The sequence below is a fragment of the Strix uralensis genome, chromosome 4, assembly GCF_047716275.1.
Source record: "Strix uralensis isolate ZFMK-TIS-50842 chromosome 4, bStrUra1, whole genome shotgun sequence".
NCBI classification, from domain to species: domain Eukaryota; kingdom Metazoa; phylum Chordata; class Aves; order Strigiformes; family Strigidae; genus Strix; species Strix uralensis.
Genome location: NC_133975.1, coordinates 129,852,108 through 129,869,468, shown reverse-complemented (window position 1 = coordinate 129,869,468; position 17,361 = coordinate 129,852,108). Strand labels below are relative to the sequence as shown.

Here is a 17,361-nt window from a genome sequence, read left to right as displayed (position 1 = left end):
GCCCAGCACAGGATCCAGCCCACTGTGGTCCAGCCCATAGCCCAGAGCCGGAATGGCCTCATTTGGGGCTGTTTTGGGGAGACTCTGAGGATCTTTGCTGCAGTGGGAGGCCGGGGAAGGGGTGATGGAGAGCAGGACAGCAGCTCAGCCCCACGCCCAGTTTGCGCCTGGGCTGCAGCAAAGCAAAACATCCCCTGTGCTCCCCCTCGCACCCACCTCCCTTCCTCGGAGCTTTCCAGAAAGATGCTCTGCTCCTACCAAATTTAGCACGTCCTGAATTTTCACTCTGGTTTTGAAGGGCCCTCACAGGCGAATGATCTCCCAGCTAAGCAGCCAGCTGCAGTTTGAGTCTGTTTAGCCTCAGGTCATCTCTGGGGCCAGGAGCAAGGTGGCAGTGTGGGTTTTGCAATGAAACCCATCACCACAGAGCCCGGTGCCGACGCCATGTAGGTATTTTAGTTTTCTACGCTGGTTAAGAGCATCTCAGCAAGAGGGTAATGTTGCCCACCCCTGGGAAGATGGCAGAAGCGTGCCCTGACTTTTCTGCGCCAGCAGGCTCAACTCTCAGCTCCCCATCCCTTGCTGTGTCCGTCGGGCCAGCTTAAAAGAAAAAAAAAATCGGTGTCGCTGCGAAGGAGCAAGCCAACTGTCGCTCCTGCGATGCCTCTCGCCTGCTCGGTGTGCCAAGCCAGGCGACGCTCAGCTGTTGCCATACCTCGCTGGCACTCCTCCATTTCCAAGGCTTGCTCTGTGTCATCCTCACATCCCCAGGCTTCAGCTCTGGAGCGGCAGCAGCACTGCCGAGCCGGCAGCATCTGCCGAGCCGGAGGAGGTGTGGAGCTCCCGGGGAAAGCGGAGGCGAGATGTTGCTCCCCGCATGCCACGCTGCTGCCCGCCCTGACGCCAGCGCGAGGCCCGGTACGGCTTGCTAATGAGAAGAAACCCATTTGCAGTAATTGCATTCATTAGATGCGAGCCCATTAGATTTGCAGGATGCAGGGGGAAGAAGAGAGGAGAAGCACAATCCCTGGTTGCAGCTACCGGGGATGGCTCTGCCCTGGGGTACTTGCAGCATGTTGCTGCAGGAGGGGTCGGACCCCCCAGGGAAGGGGAAGATCCCCAAACCCAGGGTGAAACAGGATGGGTTAGGAAGGGCACGGGCTGTCCTGAGGGTGATGAAGGTGGAGGAAGGGTGCAGAGCCTCATCCCGCTGCTGGCATGGGACTGTGCTGGCCACGGGCTACGTATCTTCCCCCCACACCTACACAGAGGTTTCACTACCTCCATCTGGGGCGAACAATGTGTGACACTCACATGGCTGAGGGCACGTCCCCTCAGGCAGCCACACACCCCGGGGATGGTCCCAAGCTCCTTTTAACCACGCCGGAGATTTTGTGCCTTTACTGCTCACTTGCATGTCACTGCTCGCACACGTGTTGGTGACACGCTGAAGTGCTGGTGGGCTCTGCCTGCAAAAGCTGAAGGAGGCAGAGCTGGCTCTCTGCCTGCTGCAGGCAGGGCAGGGAGCCCCTGCCCTTACTTACACCACTCCAGGAACGAGCCAGAGGAAATTTGGTGAATGGGAAATGAATGGTCCTAAAGGGAAAGAGAGGCAGAACTGTCCCACCTGGCTTCCCCCGGGGCTTGGGGCGGCTGTGGGGGGGGTTTGGCTTAGCCCCGTGCCACCCTGCCATGGCAGTGCCGCAGTCGGTGGCTGTGCCGGCTGCCAGCTGGAGCACTGGGAAGGGCTGGCGCAGAGAGAAATGTCAGGATGAATATTGCATCGGCTCGTCGCGCTGTCAGCACTATGTCTGCAAAGTGCCACCCGAGCTGGGGAGGGAGGGAATCTCACTCCCAACCCAGGCTCGTTGCCTTCTCCAGGCAAAACCACCCAAAAAAACCTTAAACGGGCATCCTTCACCTGCCGGCTGGCGCTTAGTGCAGAGCCCTCTTGCAAGATGCCACCAGACCAGAAACTTTTCCTGGCTGTAAAACACATAACCCATCCGGAGGTGACTGAAATAACTCTGGGACCAAAACCTGATGAACAGCAGCAGGAGCGTTCACATGGAAAACGGTTTAATTGCGAGCTGGACGTGGCACAGAAAGGAGAGAGGGCTCAGGCTCGGCAGGCAGCTGCATCCCCTGCCCGTCCCTGCCCAGAAACCCCCTTTGCTGCTTCCCAGGAGGGCAATGGAGCCAGCTCCAGTCTTGGGCAAATCTGTGTGAAATCAGGATAATTCACACGTGGTTTGAAGACTGTAAAAAAGGCCAGGTTTCTAAACTCTGGAAAGCAAACGCAACATAGATACTGAGAAGGGAAAACAAGTGCCCCTTCTGCGGTGGGTTGGTTTTTTCCCCTCCGGAAAGGTCAATTCTGCTCTTGCCTAATTTTGTGAGGGACTTCTTGGCATCTGCACTGCCACGCTGCAGTGGCGTTGGTGCGGCGTTAAAAAGAGAGTAAATAGAGGTGGAATCACCAACCCCCCGAAGCCGACAGCAAGTCCATGCCCCCACCATTGCTGCCCAGCCTGTGACCCCTCATGCCCCACAGCTCTGAGAAACGCTCTCAGGGGCACCAGGCCCCACAGTGCCGTTCATGGGGGGCATGGTGGGCCCGGGAGATGGCCCCAAGAGCGTGCCCAGGAGCTGGGGGTGCCCGTCCCAGTGTGGGGGGCACCGGGCTGAGCCCCCTAAAGCCCTTCTGCCCCTCAGGTGGTGCCAGGGACGCTGTGGGGCAGATATGGGCTGTCAGAAGGCCCCCCGGCCCCACGTGCAGCTCTGGGCAGCGCTCTGGGGTTGCCCCAGTGCTCCCCAGTACAGCCCAGTGCTCCCCAGTACAGCCCAGCGCACCCCCTCAGCTCCCCACTGCGGCCTACCCACAGGCCCCGCCCCTGCCCTAGGCCCCGCCCCTGTCGCTGTCCGCCCGCCGTCGTGTCAATAAAGCTGGATGAAGGGCCGCTTCCCTTCCCGGCAGTCCCTTCCGCCCTCTGATTGGTAGCGGCGGCTGCCGCTCGTCGCGCGCTGGCCAATAGGCGAGCAGAGAGCGTGGTAGGAGGTGTTCCTTCCTGTCGGCTCGGTCTGAGCGGGGCGAGCGGCTGGGCCCGGCCGTCAGCGGAGGCGCCGCCGGCGGCAGCGCCGCCATGTTCCGCCGCAAGCTCTCGGCGCTCGACTACCACAACCCGGCCGGCTTCAACTGCAGGGGTGAGGGGCTGCGGCGGGGCTCTGTGGGGCCGCTGCACTATGGCTTCCTTTCCTCCCCGCCTTCCCGCCGTTCTCTTCACGCACCGACGACACTGCCCCCCCCCCCCCCTCCTCCGCCCGGTTCCCTCTCCGAGGCCGGGGGCTGCCGGGGCAACTCGCCCCATTCCCGTTGTCATCCCCTGGCCTCAGCGCTTCAGAAACCTCCCGGCCTCACCCCTGTGGTGTCTTCCGGGCGGGGGTGAGGGGCGGGCGGCTGCCGAGGAAGGAAGGTTGAGGCCGGGAGGGTCTGCTGGGCTCTGAGCCTTAGTGCAGCTCTATGGGCTCAAAAGTTTTAGCTGCAGCACGGTATTTAGGGCAAAACCCTAGTTTAGGTCAGGAAAACCGGGACCCGCAGGCGTTGCAGTGGGTGTGCGTGTGTTGTTCGGTTTCGGTGGCTCTTGGAGCAGAAGCAGAGGTGCGATCCGGGGTAGGCAGTGTCGGTGCCGGCCTCGGCCTCCTCCCGTGAAGGGTCTCGACACCTGGTGCGAGGGACCGGAGTCACGCGTGCCACGGAAAACACCCTGAGCTGCTGCTTTAACCTGCCTGGAGCCCAGTGTGTCCTGTACATGAAGCAAGGCAGAGACAGTGTGGTGAATAAGAGTAGTCTAATAACATGGTTAGAGCATTTCCTAATACACCGATACGTATCAATACTTTGGTGTTTGATTTTTGCAACGCTTAACTTTTTTCCTTGCTTCAAAGGGCCCTGTAACAAGTTTATTTATCCAGCGTGATCAATTGTAAGCTTTGGGTCATCTCTGTAATAGGTTGTTTTTCCTTCAGTGCTTCTGGTAGACTTGCTTCTCTTCCAAAATATGTTGTCTACTGGTCTTCTTTTGTTGTGGGTCTTAAGTTCCTTATGGTTAACACTCCTTCACTTTTTTTTTATCACTTTAAGGTTACTGGAAGGGTTCAAGCCCAGGTTGGAAGGGGCTTTGGGCAACCTGGGCTAGTGAAGGTGTCCCTGCTGGTGGCAGGGGGGCTGGAACTAGATGATCGTTAAGGTCCCTTCCAACCCAAACTATTCTGTGATTCCTGTCAGTGTAGAAGTTTTAAAAGGTCTTACTGAAAGCTTTCCTTTGCATGTGTTGTGACCATGTCTCTGTTTCTTAAAGCACATTCAGTGAAAGTAGGGCGCTTATATCAGTTAGAAGACACTTTTTGACAAGCAAACATATAATTTTTGTCCCTGATGGGCAAAAATGGTGTGCTTACCCCCCTCTGAGATGCAGGAGGATAGTAAAGCTCATCCAAAGCCAAAATATCACAGCTGGATTTTGAGGGCCTGGTGATACCTCAGAGCTGTGATCTGCTGGTTCCAGAAATGAATTCTGTCACTGAAGCGCAGGTGCAGGCTAATTGCTTTGTCCAGTACAAATATCTTTGTTTGGACCACAGTCTCTGTATTGTGGAATTTCAGCTCCCAAATAATGAGATGTTGGGTCAACAACCAAGAAGAGTTGCGTCAACAGCGAAGGAAGAAAATGTCTTTGCAGAGTCATGAGATGTGTGTGTTGCTCTTTAGAAGAGAAGGGAGGTTACTGCTACCTGTAACGTGTTTGTCGAGATAACAGAGTTAGGAACTGAATTTCTCTGTCGTTGTTTGACCTTTCATTCTTCGCTTAAGAAGTTACAACTATATTCCCCCCAAAGAAATCTGTTGGCTGATGCCTCTTGGTGTAGTCAGTCAACCATAGCCAGTTTGAAGTGACTTGAAAAAGGAAAAACACTCAGTGTTGAGTTTTGGTCAGAGGTTGTCCTGGAATACCTGATTTTAGTGATAAGAGATAACTTTTTTTTTTTACGGTAAAATATGAAAGCGCTCAGGGGCATCTCCATCCCCGGCCGCCCAACGCTATTTTACTTATTACTCCCAGTATCTTCAATGGAATTTGATGAACAAACAGTTTACTGTCTATCACAAGTATCTGTATGAATTGGATCAAAACTTAAGGGCTTGGTTTTGCCCTTAAGCTATTGGGTAATTCTTGCTTTGTTTACTTCTCCCATCAGATGAAACAGAATTCAGAAATTTTATTGTCTGGCTCGAAGACCAGAAAATCAGACACTACAAGATTGAAGACCGAGGGAATTTAAGAAACATACACAGTGATGACTGGCCCAAATCGTTTGAAAAGGTATTTTGTTATTTCTAGCACAATTTTAAATGAAAATGTAAATGATGATTAACAGCTTTTGTAGTTGTTGAATGTAAATGACTGAATATTTGTCCTGTCTCTGAACTTTTACATTTCTAGGAATTTAAATGTATTATTGAAGCGAAAGTGTAGGAGTTAAGATGGTAGAACTTTTTGCACATAATTTTCACTTAGCTTTGTTTTTGCAATAGGTGGGGTATCCATCCTAATCTGTATTTTGCCTGATTTGATGCAGCTCTCGAAGTACAAAGAAGATTAACTACAAATAAACAGCTTTTTCTGCATTACTGATTCTTAAGTACCCAAAGGAAAATGGATTAGGCTAATGTACTCTGGGCTTTGCAAGCGAGTGGAGGCAAGCTACTGCAGCTCATCTCTGCACCTCTTGTTATTTCAGATAGATGATTTTCCACTGCGAGTGCAAAGCATGGCAAGCAGCCATCGTTTTGTGAGTGATCTCCTGTGTGCTTGTGAGCGTTCTGAGTCACCACAGGGCTGTTGAGCTTTCTCTCTTGGTCCCCATTTCCTTTCTCTCCAAACAGCCCTGCGAGGAGCTGAAAACACTGCTCTGTAATTCTTGGTGTCCATTCATCTCACTTTTTTTTTTATTTCCCCCCCGTGGAACCGCTTGCTTTACTCGCTGCCCAGGAGGACTGGAGTTGCAGTGCTCGTGCATCGCAGAAAGGAGCGTAAAGCATTCAAATATCATGTACATAAATGTATGTGATAGTGGAATTACTGGCAGCTGGTACCGTTGTGGTATCAGCAGTATCTTTCTTGTCTTGGCCAGACTTTCCTTCTGCCAGGAGAGCCCTGCCTGCTAGTGCTCTCCAGCCCCTGTGCCCTTTCCCTCCGTGCTGCTGGAGTAGAGGCTGTGTGGCACTTCTCTCTCTCCAGCAAAGGGGCACAGTGGAATGTCACTACATCCTGGACTTGGGAGTTTTGGCATCAAGGCTGGGCTTGGTCCTATCTTCTGGCTTCAGAGGCAGCATCCCAGCCACATTTTGTCCTCTCTTCTTGTACACAATCACTAAGAAAGGGAAAAATGATTCCTGCTGCCACTCAGAGTCCTCTGATATCGGTATTGTGAAAGCCTTAGGTAGCATCATTCCTCCTTCCTGCTTTAGATGGGAGGTTTTTGCTGTAACTTGTTCTCTGTCCTTCCCCTTTCCCTTGCCTCCACTTGCTGTGTAACATGAACAGACAGCAAAGAAGGGGGTATTTTGATTTCTCTGGTTGCAGTCTGACAATAACATGAATAGCGCTCATTAGAAAGCAGGTGCCTTTACTAAATGTCAGGCTTGAGTTAGCAGTGGAGTTAGAGCACTCTAAAATGTCTCAGATGGATCAGATGCCACAGCAGAACATTTCAAAATGATGCTTCTTGTTAATAACTATCTTCTAACAACTGTAAGGTCTGTGGGAACGTGGCTGATTACAAAACAGTTCTGTGCTCCTAGCTAAATTCATACAGGTCGTAAGATTTATGTTTTCTCCTCTTTCTGCTCCTCAGTATATGAAAGATGTGAACTGTCCTTTCAAAATACAAGAACGACAAGAAACAGTGGACTGGCTTCTCGGCTTAGCGGTCAGGCTCGAGTATGGAGATAATGGTATGAGTGAATTTAACATTTCAAAATGGTAGGGAAATGTGGTTTTCTATTTAATTTTATGAAGTATTTGTCAAAATAAGACAATGTCAAAAATATATATTGTTAAAAAAATATAACTTCATCTGCTTGGTTTTGCACCGTATTCAGATGTGAACTGTTTCTCTTCAGCTCCCACGGGACAGTGCAGTAGCAATCTTGCATTTATTATTTTATTTCTGGTTATAGCAAAACCCATTGTATATATTTATACCCCTCTCCCTGTGGGATTGCCTTTATGAGAACTTACTCTAAAGTGTATTAAATGCATTTTCTTTAGAACTATATTTATTCAAATAAGCTATTCTTAGACCCTTGTTTTACAGGGAGTAGATCCTGAACCCTTGGGAACTAGGGCAAGGTTATGAAAAACTTGAGTTAAATCTCAGCAGTCAGCAGCAGTTTCTGTTCCGTATAACGAGAGTGCAGATACAAATGTAATTACTGGTGGCAAACATAATAATGGCCAAAGTAGTGTTTTCCATTACCTTGAATTCCTGCAGGGCTGAGCTCTGCCCAAGATAGGGACAGGATATAAATACCTGCAATCTGTAGAGCTGGTTCTCAGTCCCTCATGATGGAGAAAGTGAGCTGCCTGTGACTCAGGGTCATGTGAAGATGGAGGAGCCAGGAGGTCCCATCCTCAAAAGGCTTGAAAACCCCCTGTGTGGGTTGGAGATGGATGCTGCAGTCTATAAAACAAAATCTTCCCTGGAAATGTTTTACTCGCTGGTCAGAACCAGTCTGTAGTTCTTGAGCCCTACACACGCTGTGCATTGAGGCAGGGCGCCAATGCTAGTTGAACCGATGGGTTTTAAAAGTGGTAGAGCTGTAAGGTGCAGCTTGTTCAGCCTTCTGGGATGAAGACTGTAGGAAGAGCTTTAATCGAGAGCATAATGCCCTACATAAGTGTGGAGCATGCTCTGATGCTGCTCTTGGGTAGCACATAAGCTCTCTGCAGATGGGAGCTGGTAGGGTAGCTCACTAGAATGGCAGCCTTTGGGCACCTTAGTAGGGAGCCCCAAAACATCTCTGGGTGAGCCCAGAAGGCTCTTGGGCAATTACCACACCCCCAAAATACAGCTATCACAAACTACAGCTTGGTTCTAAACCTTTTGTCGTTAGCTCTAATGGTGTTCATGTTTGCTTCTTAATTTAACAGCTGATAAGTATAAGGATTCTACCCCTGATGGTGCTAAAAATACTGACAATACTGCAAAAAATGCAGAACCGCTGATTAACTTGGATGGTAAGTGAGCAGCAACCTACTGTACGGAGGCATCGCATGTGGATGTGTTCTGTGGCCTGTATGTTCTTCAGATTTTATGTGATTACAATACTATGATACATACAACTTTTTGTAGAAGTGCAGGGTTTGTATATTTTTACCGTTGGCTGAAACTGCCTCTCTGTGAACAGCATTTTGAGAGTTACTTTGAGTAACTGTCTGTGTTCCTGCTAAAGGAAAAAGGAGCTGCTCTGTGTGAATCCCAGGTGTCTGGCTGTGCACTGATGCAGAGCTTTTCCTGTTGGCAAAAAGGGGAAGGGCAGAGGGGAGGATCTTTCCTGCCCAGAGACTTGATCAGATATGAATAAATTGTGAGGGCTCTTTTCAAGCAATGAGGAAGCACCTGAAGGGTGTTTACCTTAACAACTTTGCGGAGAGCTCTATAAAACAGGAGTACTTACTGTGGCTTAGGGTGAAAGAGCAAGATAACCTTTTAACTGTAGATTCTTAACATACCTTTAAAAAAAAAAAAGCTAAGGAAACACGATGACAGCCTGTTTACTTCCCTAATGTCACGTGTTACGTGTTGGCTTGCCTTCCCCAGCTGTATGTCTCATAATCATTTTTTTTTTTTTGACTACTAGGCACGCTCACAATAAATGGAAGTGGTGGAAAATAGCTACTAAAATTAGCCCTGAATCCCCCAAGTCTCTCCCATTGCTCCATCTACAAGAAGACAACTAGGAATTGGTCCTCCCCTCGCCCAGCAGGCACAGTTCTGCTCTGCAGTGATAGATATAGAAAAGAGAATGCCTTTATGTAGCTGGTTTCATTTTCAAAGACTTAACACAGATTTCCTGTGTGGTAGGACATACGCAGTGTGTTTGGCATTGAAAATAATGCTGTTTGTGCTTGGATGGTGTTCTGCAACCTCGTTACAAAGCCTAGTGCACGCTCTGATTGCTCTGTAGCCAGACTAAATGGTTGCTCACTGCTGTGTATCCGTGGCCTTGCCCATCCTTGAGAGCAATCCGATAGCGTGGAGTCAGGAAGCCAATTCTGTCTCTTGGAGCCAGTTAAACTAGCATATATTTTTAATGATGATTATTTTTACAGTGAATAATCCCGATTTCAAGGCTGGAGTGATGGCTTTAGCTAATCTGCTTCAAATTCAGCGACATGATGATTACTTGGTAATGCTTAAGGTGAGTTTCAGTTTTCAGACCTCCTTTCTTCCTTCTTTTCCCCAGTGGTTGGTATGTGTGTAATAGCTTGTGGTGCAGGGTTACTGATAACTATGACTTTTTAGGCACAAACAGAAAGTAAAACTCATTCTGTATGTGCTTTTTCAAGCGGATAAGAACGCAGAGTATAAATCATGGAAATTAATGCAGGGATAATTATTTTAGTAAACAGTTCAATTGTAGCTGAGTTCTTGGAATTCCTACACTGAGAACTGTTGTTCAGGATTTGAAGTGCTCTAGGTTAGCTGAAGTACTGCTTTATGTGTTTTTAATGATCCTTAGAAATGTGGAGGAACACACTCAAAGGAGAAGATTGTATTCCAGTGCTAGAAATTAAGAGAAACTTGAAAATACAGAGGCTAAGTGATGCAAAGGATGTTTTAAATCGGATGTTCTAGGGAGGACCCACAGTTAAAATCTTCCTCCTCTTACTTTTGGTCCTATGAACTGTTTACTCCTTGTCATTACTGAAGTCAGTTTAATTCAGTCTTGACAACTATTCATGGCTTTTAAATGCAGTATATCGGCTAATTAATTTTCTAAAGCATCTTTTTTTTGTGACTTTGAGAAAATTTGTGACTTGCTGGTGGAACTCTAGTTATCTGTAAATTTTGGGTCGAACTTGTACCTTTGAAATACTATATTTACAGGGACTGTAGCAATCCTGAGTTCCTAATTGATCATGTCATAATATGGAAATTAGCTTACTTTTGTTTGGCACCAAAATAAACTCATTTCACTGAAAAGATAGTAAGGTCCATTCATTACAGTAGCTGCCATATTTGCTAAACTTATTTTGGAGAAACTAAATGCCGTGGATGTTGAAGTTTACATAGTGTGTGTAAGTCTGTAACAGGTATACTTACACAGTGTTACCCAACTAGCCTGGCTGCTTAAGGAAATGGTGGCCTGCTCTTATCCCATCAACCACTTTCTCATTCTCTCTGCTATGGTATCCTCCTCTGCCTTCCCAAAATAGCCTTTGAACCCTTCATCGGTCTTTAGAGAGCGGTGGAGATCTCATATATCAAACCCCTGCAGAAAAAAACCAACCCCAAAACCCTACAAAAATCAGTGAAAAGGGCTATTGGGTAGAGAGAGAAGAGACCCTGTGAATGGCGATGTTGAGGATCTGCCCTTATTAGACAGAGTTCCTTCAGGTCTTCTTACAGGATTGTCTCGAGGCTATCAAACTTCATCTGGATTCATCTAATTCGGTGCTAACTCGAAGAGATAGCAGAATGTGTGTTCTGCATAAATGTATTTACACTTCTGTTGCTATTTCTACATTGCTAGTCTCACTTTTTTCAGACAGTGGTTGGACAAAACCACCAGCCTGAATTTTCTTGCTTTTAATTAAAGTGAGAATAGATTCCTGTGGTGGCAATTTGTGTCACATGAACAGCAGCAATGCTAGTTTTCAGGGTTTGATGGTATTAGAATGTGTCAGTGAAACTCTTAATTCTACACCACAGTCAGCGGGTTTGCAGTGCGCGCGTGGAGAATTTATGATCCCTATTCAGGCTTGGACACTCGGGAGTGGGTGCTTGGGGAAGGCCAAAGGGTGCAAGGATGCTACAGACATCTGGCCAGAGTGAGCAGAGAGATACTTGGAGTCCCATTTTATTAATTTAAATCTGGCAAGTTGATCAGAAAGCATTTGTGTAACACAGTTGGATAGCCTTTATCTAATGCAAAAGGCACTCAAACTTCTCTTATACAAGGCTTGGCTTCACTGCTGGAATTTAAAGTTAAACTCCTCATCAAATCACACTTTTGTCCAGTCTGCACCCTTCAGTTAGAAGGATTTCTAGAAGTATTCAGTGGCAACTTTCTAGTATCATTTCAACTTTCATCATGACTAAAACCGGGAGAAATCTTGCAGGAGAAAGATGAAGTGGTAAGACTGCTTCAGTCACATTTGGCTACTCGTCAGGGAAGGTCTTAAGAATATTTTTGACAGACCCAGTTCTTTCTGGTGGAAGTCTGCCTGCATGGTATTCCTTCAGTTATTTTTAGAGGCATTTACAGCTGTAGGTATCAGTAACTGATAGCTCCGATACGATTTCATGCTATGTACTGGAGCCAGTAAAAACAGATGAGCAGCAGGATTGTTAAAATCAAGGCTGTTCTTGTTCCTGTGTCTAAAAATAATTCCTTTCTGCTCTCAGTGTTTTTAAAACCTGGGTGGGCAGCCTTGCTCCAGGTTTCTGCCTGTAGAAGATGGTTCAGCACCTACTAAAAGATGCTGGTAGCAGGATTTCCTTCCTGAAGAAGCTATATTGCTGCAGCTTTAAAAGTCTGTAATCTCAGAAGAATAAAAATGGTGCTGCCGCTTTGGGATTGTGATCAGCTCGTTCTGGAATCACAAGACCTTTAAATAGAGTCCAATCATAAACCTAACGTTGCCAAGTCCACCAGTAAACCATGTCCCTCAGTGCCACGTCTACACATCTTTTAAATCCCTCCAGGGATGGTGACTCCCCTTCCCTGGGCAGCCTGTTCCAGTGCTTGACAACCGTTTTGGTGAAGAAATCTTTCCTAATATCCAATCTAAACCTCCCCTGGCTCAACTTGAGGCAATTTCCCCTTTTTCTATCACTTCTTACTTGGAAGAAGAGACCGACCCCCACCTTGCTACAACCTCCTTTCAGTAGTTGTAGAGAGGAGTAAGGTCTCCCCTCAGCCTCCTTTTCTCCAGATCAAAAATCACAACCTTTATTGACTGTTCCTAGTACTTTGCAGTTTCTGGCCCAGTAGTGGCTGCAATTAATAATGTAATGTCCTTGTCTCTTCTGGTTAAGCTGCCAAAGAGACTTGTGTAAGGTACTACTTGTGAAAAACAGTGCTACTTGAAAAGGTTTATGGTCTGAAAGAGTTTTCCAGAAAGTTTTTCACAAAACTGTGGGTTTGAGGTTATTCTAGTTATAATGTTGGCTCCGTTTCCCTTGGAATCGCCAAGAAATGCATCAAGACATAAATTAATTACTCTCGCCTTTAAATGTTTTTCCCAGGCAATTCGCATTTTGGTTCAAGAGCGCCTGACGCAGGATGCCATCGCGAAGGCCAGTCAGTCCAAGGAGGTTTGTATAGTCACTGCATGAGTCTGGTGTTAATTATTCCCTATCGAGTAGAGAAGCGTAGGCGGAGATGTCTGCCATCTCAGTCAAAACTGGGTCTCTTGAAACCCTTCGTTTAGTAGGATGGTGGAAACTTACTTTATCTTCGCCATCCTGATTCTAAAAGACCCAAAGGATTATGGAGAGTTGTGTACAAAGCTCTTTTTGTTTCAGATATATCATACCTGTATGATATATCGTGTAAATAGCTGTTCCCCTATCTTAGTTACTTGTTGGAGGATTACTCTTCCTGTGCAGCGCAGCAGGCCTATAGTATGAGAAGAAATGTATGACCTGGCTTTTCCTTAGAATCAGCAGCGCTGGCTGTGTAAACAGGTTGAAACATTCCTTGTATGGAGTATTTTTCTTTGTACGTACACCTCGTACGTGTTTGAGGAACGGGATGTTGGACGTCCGACTCCTTCCTCCCGCCCTTCCCCAAAAAGAGGTGGTGAAAGAAAATTAAACCTCAGATTTGACAGAATTATTTTCTAACCGCAAACTGTCTGTTTGTAAGATGTTCCAGGGGATGTCTGTGGTTTTCCAAATTGTCATTTCTTAAACATCCCAGTTCTCCAGCTCTTCTCTCGGGCGTTTGCCTGCAGCGGCTGCTGGCACTGGTCTTGGGTGCAGCCGGGGAAGGCTCCTGCCCTGCAGGTGGATGTTCAGGAGTGTCCCTGCTAAAGGGACTGGATCTGGTCAAAGAGGGCAAGTCCCTTCATCTTTTCTGGCAGCTGCTCTTTATTTGTTACCATAACACTGCTTACGGTGTTTACTAAGTGGCAATCAGGTGCTCTGAGTTGCAGTGTGGTAATTGGCAGAAGAGTTGAATCAGTAAATCAAAGCTATCAAAGCTTTGGTCTTGTATATCCATAAAACCATTAAAAGAGCAGGAAAATATGAAAGCTGCGACTGCTGTACTCATTTTAGGTTCTATAACATTAGTAAAAAGCTGCTTTTAGTTGTTGTTTACATAGCTGTGCAGCTGACATGCAGGGCTTGTCAGGGATTTTCTGTGTGTTTAGCAGAACTAGCTGCTTTAAGGAGCAGTGAATTTTTTTCATGGTAGTCGTTCATATTCGATAGGTCTTCAAAGCATCATCAAGTCGTAGCTGAAATGTCACTGTGTCACTGAATGTGATATATGTCACTGGGAGTGTATTGTCGTTAGGAATGCTAAATTTCAAGTGAGGTGGAGGAAAGGCAGGGGGTTGGAGGCAGGAAAACAGTTTTATCTGTGCCAGCAGCGATCATCGACATCGTAATGGATCAGATGAATGAAGAAAATATCTTAAAAGCAGAGGGGATAGCTGGGTTGCAGGGGAGGAGGAGAGGAAAAATAAACGTCTTCTGATTTTGGCTGGCTTGTTAATGGCCAAAATACTGGCCAGTGACACTTTGTATATTAAGCCTTGACCCTGGAAACAGGTTATAAATGTCTGACTGCTGCATGGCAGACAACTTCATATACAAAATGTCATGAGTTGCGTTCTTGGCAATATCAAGATAGAGTGGGAAAAGATAAAATAGATACAAAGCTGTTCTGACTGAAGGATACGTATGAGGACTGTGCTGAGGAAACTTAGATGGCTGTGCTTGTGGTTTAAATGTACCAAATAGATTGATCTTGGGTTGTCAAGGTATGGTTTTCAAGATAAGACATGACACTTACTTTCTTTTAGATTGTATTTTGAATGGTTGGCAATTCAGTGGACTCGGTGTCTAGACAGGATTGAGATTTATACTGACAGACTTACACGCTGTCCTGGGCTTTCCTTGCCTGATGAGTGTATCCTAGGTGGGATCAAGTACAACAAATATCCTTCAAGATCACTTTAAGGATGCTCACAAAGGCATATTTGAAAGCACAACAAAGTGGGTATATTTTCCCCCTGCTCTGAAATCTGGAAACTTTTTTTTCCTCTCACTCCCAGGGAATCTAGTTTTCCTTTTGACACTTACAGCTCAGGGGAGATGGCTGCAGTGGTCAGGCCCGTTGCAAGTGTTTTGAGCCACATTTTTAAATTAAATTTTGGGGGAATGAGGCTGTGAAATGAAGTAGTCTCTGTAGTTGCAGATTTGAAGGTGCTCCTCATTTCTCTTCCCTGTTTGAAGCTGCTGTGTGTGTTGTAGTCGTAGCAGCAGTGGGTGCCTGTACAGCCCAGTGCCTGCTGGAAAATCGCTGCTGTGGGCTACGGGGCTTGGGAGAGGTCAGTCCAAGACAGCTCTCACCAGCCAAAAGGGAGCTAAAATACTGAGAGGTGGGAGGAAGGCAGGGGAAGGAGCACTGTGCTACCAGGGTGTCTCAAAGAGCACCTCTGAAGGTGCCACTGTGGTCACTCAGCATTGAGCGGTCCTGGGCAATTCCAACTGAACCAATGGTTTGCTGCTCCTGTGGCTCTGAGAACGTACTGCAGCGACAGTGAAGTCTTTGCAGCCTTAAAAATAACCTGATTCTTTAAAAAGTGTTATGTACGAAGCCTGATATTGCTAGAATCTGAAGGGGCATTCTTAACAACAAGCTGTTAAAAATACATCTGCAGTGTTAAAATTTAAAGATTGCAGTGAACGTCCATTTTACAGTAAAGGCCATGAAAAAGAAACACTTTCTGAAAATGGGGTATTAGTTTCAGTCAGCATTTTGTATTTAGTTAGCGTTGTTTTAATCAACTCAGAATTTTTTTCATGTATATAAAAGCCTCTAAAAGAAATGCTGTTTAGAAGATTTGGTGGCCCATCGTTGTAGGAACTAGTGGTGTTGGGCTCGAATGTTTTTGTCGTGCAAGGCAAATGTTGAAAAAAGTTATAGAGGTAGTAAAAGCAAATTCTAAGATTTGCATTGTTTAAATCCAATTTTATATGCATGTTGAAACATGGTGAGTGAGTGTTTAGCATGACAGCTCCTCCCCAGCTGGAGAGGGTAAAAGAGCAATGCTTATAAATGACCACTAATAAAACTTTTCCTTGTACTGTCTTATTAGAGCAAGTGTTCAGAAAATTGAATGTTTAGCTTTATTCCGAAGTTTAACACTTGAGAAAATACTTCTGAGGATGTTGATGGAGGGTTGCAAGTTCAGTGCCTGAGAAACTCGCTTGATTACGGAGGATTTTTATAGCTTTCAAATCAGGCAGTGCTTTGAAAACCAGCAGCTGTTTGAAGGCAGGAGTTTCGAAGAAAGCCGTTTGTGCGTGCTTTTTTGTTTGTCTGGGTAGCGATGTCGCTGGATTGGGTGTTCTCTCGCAGCCCTGTTGTTAGCCTTTTAAGGATTGAATGTGGGCAGTGTGTATCCAATGGGGTTCGCTTGACAAGTAGGGCGATTATTAAGCCTGAAGATGTTTGGTTTTTTTAATTAATACTCTGGGTTTGACATTTCAGGACACAAAGGTGCTCGTGTGTAATCGAGCACGATGACTTCTTGAGGTGGTCACACATGTCTGTATAAGCAAAACCCATGTCCTCTCCTCCAGAGTTACCTGCTGGAGCACTAGATTTTATTTTCCAAGTATGCAAAATATTTCTAATTATATCTGAACACACTTTTTCTTTTTAAAGGGTTTGCCTGTCGCTTTAGAAAAGCACATTCTTGGTTTTGACACAGGAGGTAAGCAGTTCTCTTAATGTTACTTTTAAATAGTGATGTTAGCCTTTGACAAAGTATATTACTGTCAAATACATAGCTAATGTGTACAGTTAAAAAAGCCTGTAGTGGAAAGAATTGCTCCCTCCCAGCCTGTTATTTACGAGCACTCCCAAGCATTTTGTTTTGGAACAGAAAGGTGTAAATCTTAGCTGTAGGATATGTTTGAGTAACGTTTAAATAACAGCTTCTAATGGCAGCCACGTTTGCAAGGGGAAGGAATGCATCTCACTACTGTTGTCTTGTAAATCTTGCTTCTACCACCAGAGGACCTCTGTGCTGCTTTTTAGCTGTGTTTTAGCTGCATAACTTACCAAAAATCGAATTGGAGGCAGTGCAAGTTGGCATGACCTGATAGATTATTTTGTAAGCAATAGCCAGATGACCTGGGACTCCACTAGTCTGGCTTCACTTTTGCCCCGTGAACAACTAAATTACTACTTGGAATGCTTTGGAGTGACCCAGCTTGGCTGTAGGTTGCTGTGAGGGCTGTGGGAAGCTGAGCGAGGTTTTGCAGAGCACCCTGTCCCTCTCTAGCAGCAGGGAAAGTTTCCTATTTCAAGTATGAAAACCACAAGCACGAATGAAGCGCAGAGCATTAACTTAGATTTAAGCTTTTCTTAAGACCTTCTTGTCAGATGAAAATGATTGATCCGACTTCTCTTTTTGCACCTCACTCAGATGCTGTTCTCAATGAAGCCGCCCAAATTCTCCGACTGCTGCATATAGAGGAGCTCCGAGAGCTGCAAACAAAAATTAATGAAGCGATTGTAGCGGTTCAGGCGATTATTGCTGATCCCAAGACGGACCACAGACTGGGGAAAGTCGGGAGATGAACAGATAAAAGCTTTTAGTCTCTTGTGTACTTAGTGCAATTAGGAACTCTGTACAACTCTGGCATGCAGTTTGAAAGGGTATTATTTTACTGTTTTGAAAGAAAACAGGAAATGGAATTCTGACTTCTAATGAATTATCATTTTTCTTTAAATAAATGAAGTTGGGGAGAATAGACAAATTGTTCTGATTAGCTCTGTGTTGGCAAATACCACTTTTTTTTTTTTCATTGTGTTTGGCTTTGTGT

The 17,361-nt window shown here is 46.1% G+C and overlaps 1 protein-coding gene across 1 annotated transcript; it reads left to right on the top strand.

The window, feature by feature from the left end:
• Window positions 1–3,049: 3,049 nt before the first annotated feature.
• RTRAF (RNA transcription, translation and transport factor) lies at window positions 3,050–17,295 on the top strand. The gene is made up of 8 exons (XM_074869205.1): window positions 3,050–3,204; window positions 5,257–5,381; window positions 6,916–7,015; window positions 8,214–8,300; window positions 9,396–9,484; window positions 12,538–12,606; window positions 16,196–16,244; window positions 16,962–17,295. The coding sequence occupies exons 1-8, from the start codon at window positions 3,144–3,146 to the stop codon at window positions 17,114–17,116; spliced, it is 735 nt and encodes a 244-aa protein (XP_074725306.1). The 5' UTR covers window positions 3,050–3,143; the 3' UTR covers window positions 17,117–17,295.
• Window positions 17,296–17,361: the final 66 nt, after the last annotated feature.

Coding starts and splice junctions, on each gene's coding strand:
- RTRAF (XM_074869205.1), top strand. CDS start 3,144: ATGTTCCGCCGCAAGCTCTCGGCGCTCGACTACCACAACCCGGCCGGC. Junction 12,607..16,195: donor AGGCCAGTCAGTCCAAGGAG/GTTTGTATAGTC, acceptor TTCTTTTTAAAG/GGTTTGCCTGTCGCTTTAGA. Junction 16,245..16,961: donor TCTTGGTTTTGACACAGGAG/GTAAGCAGTTCT, acceptor CACCTCACTCAG/ATGCTGTTCTCAATGAAGCC.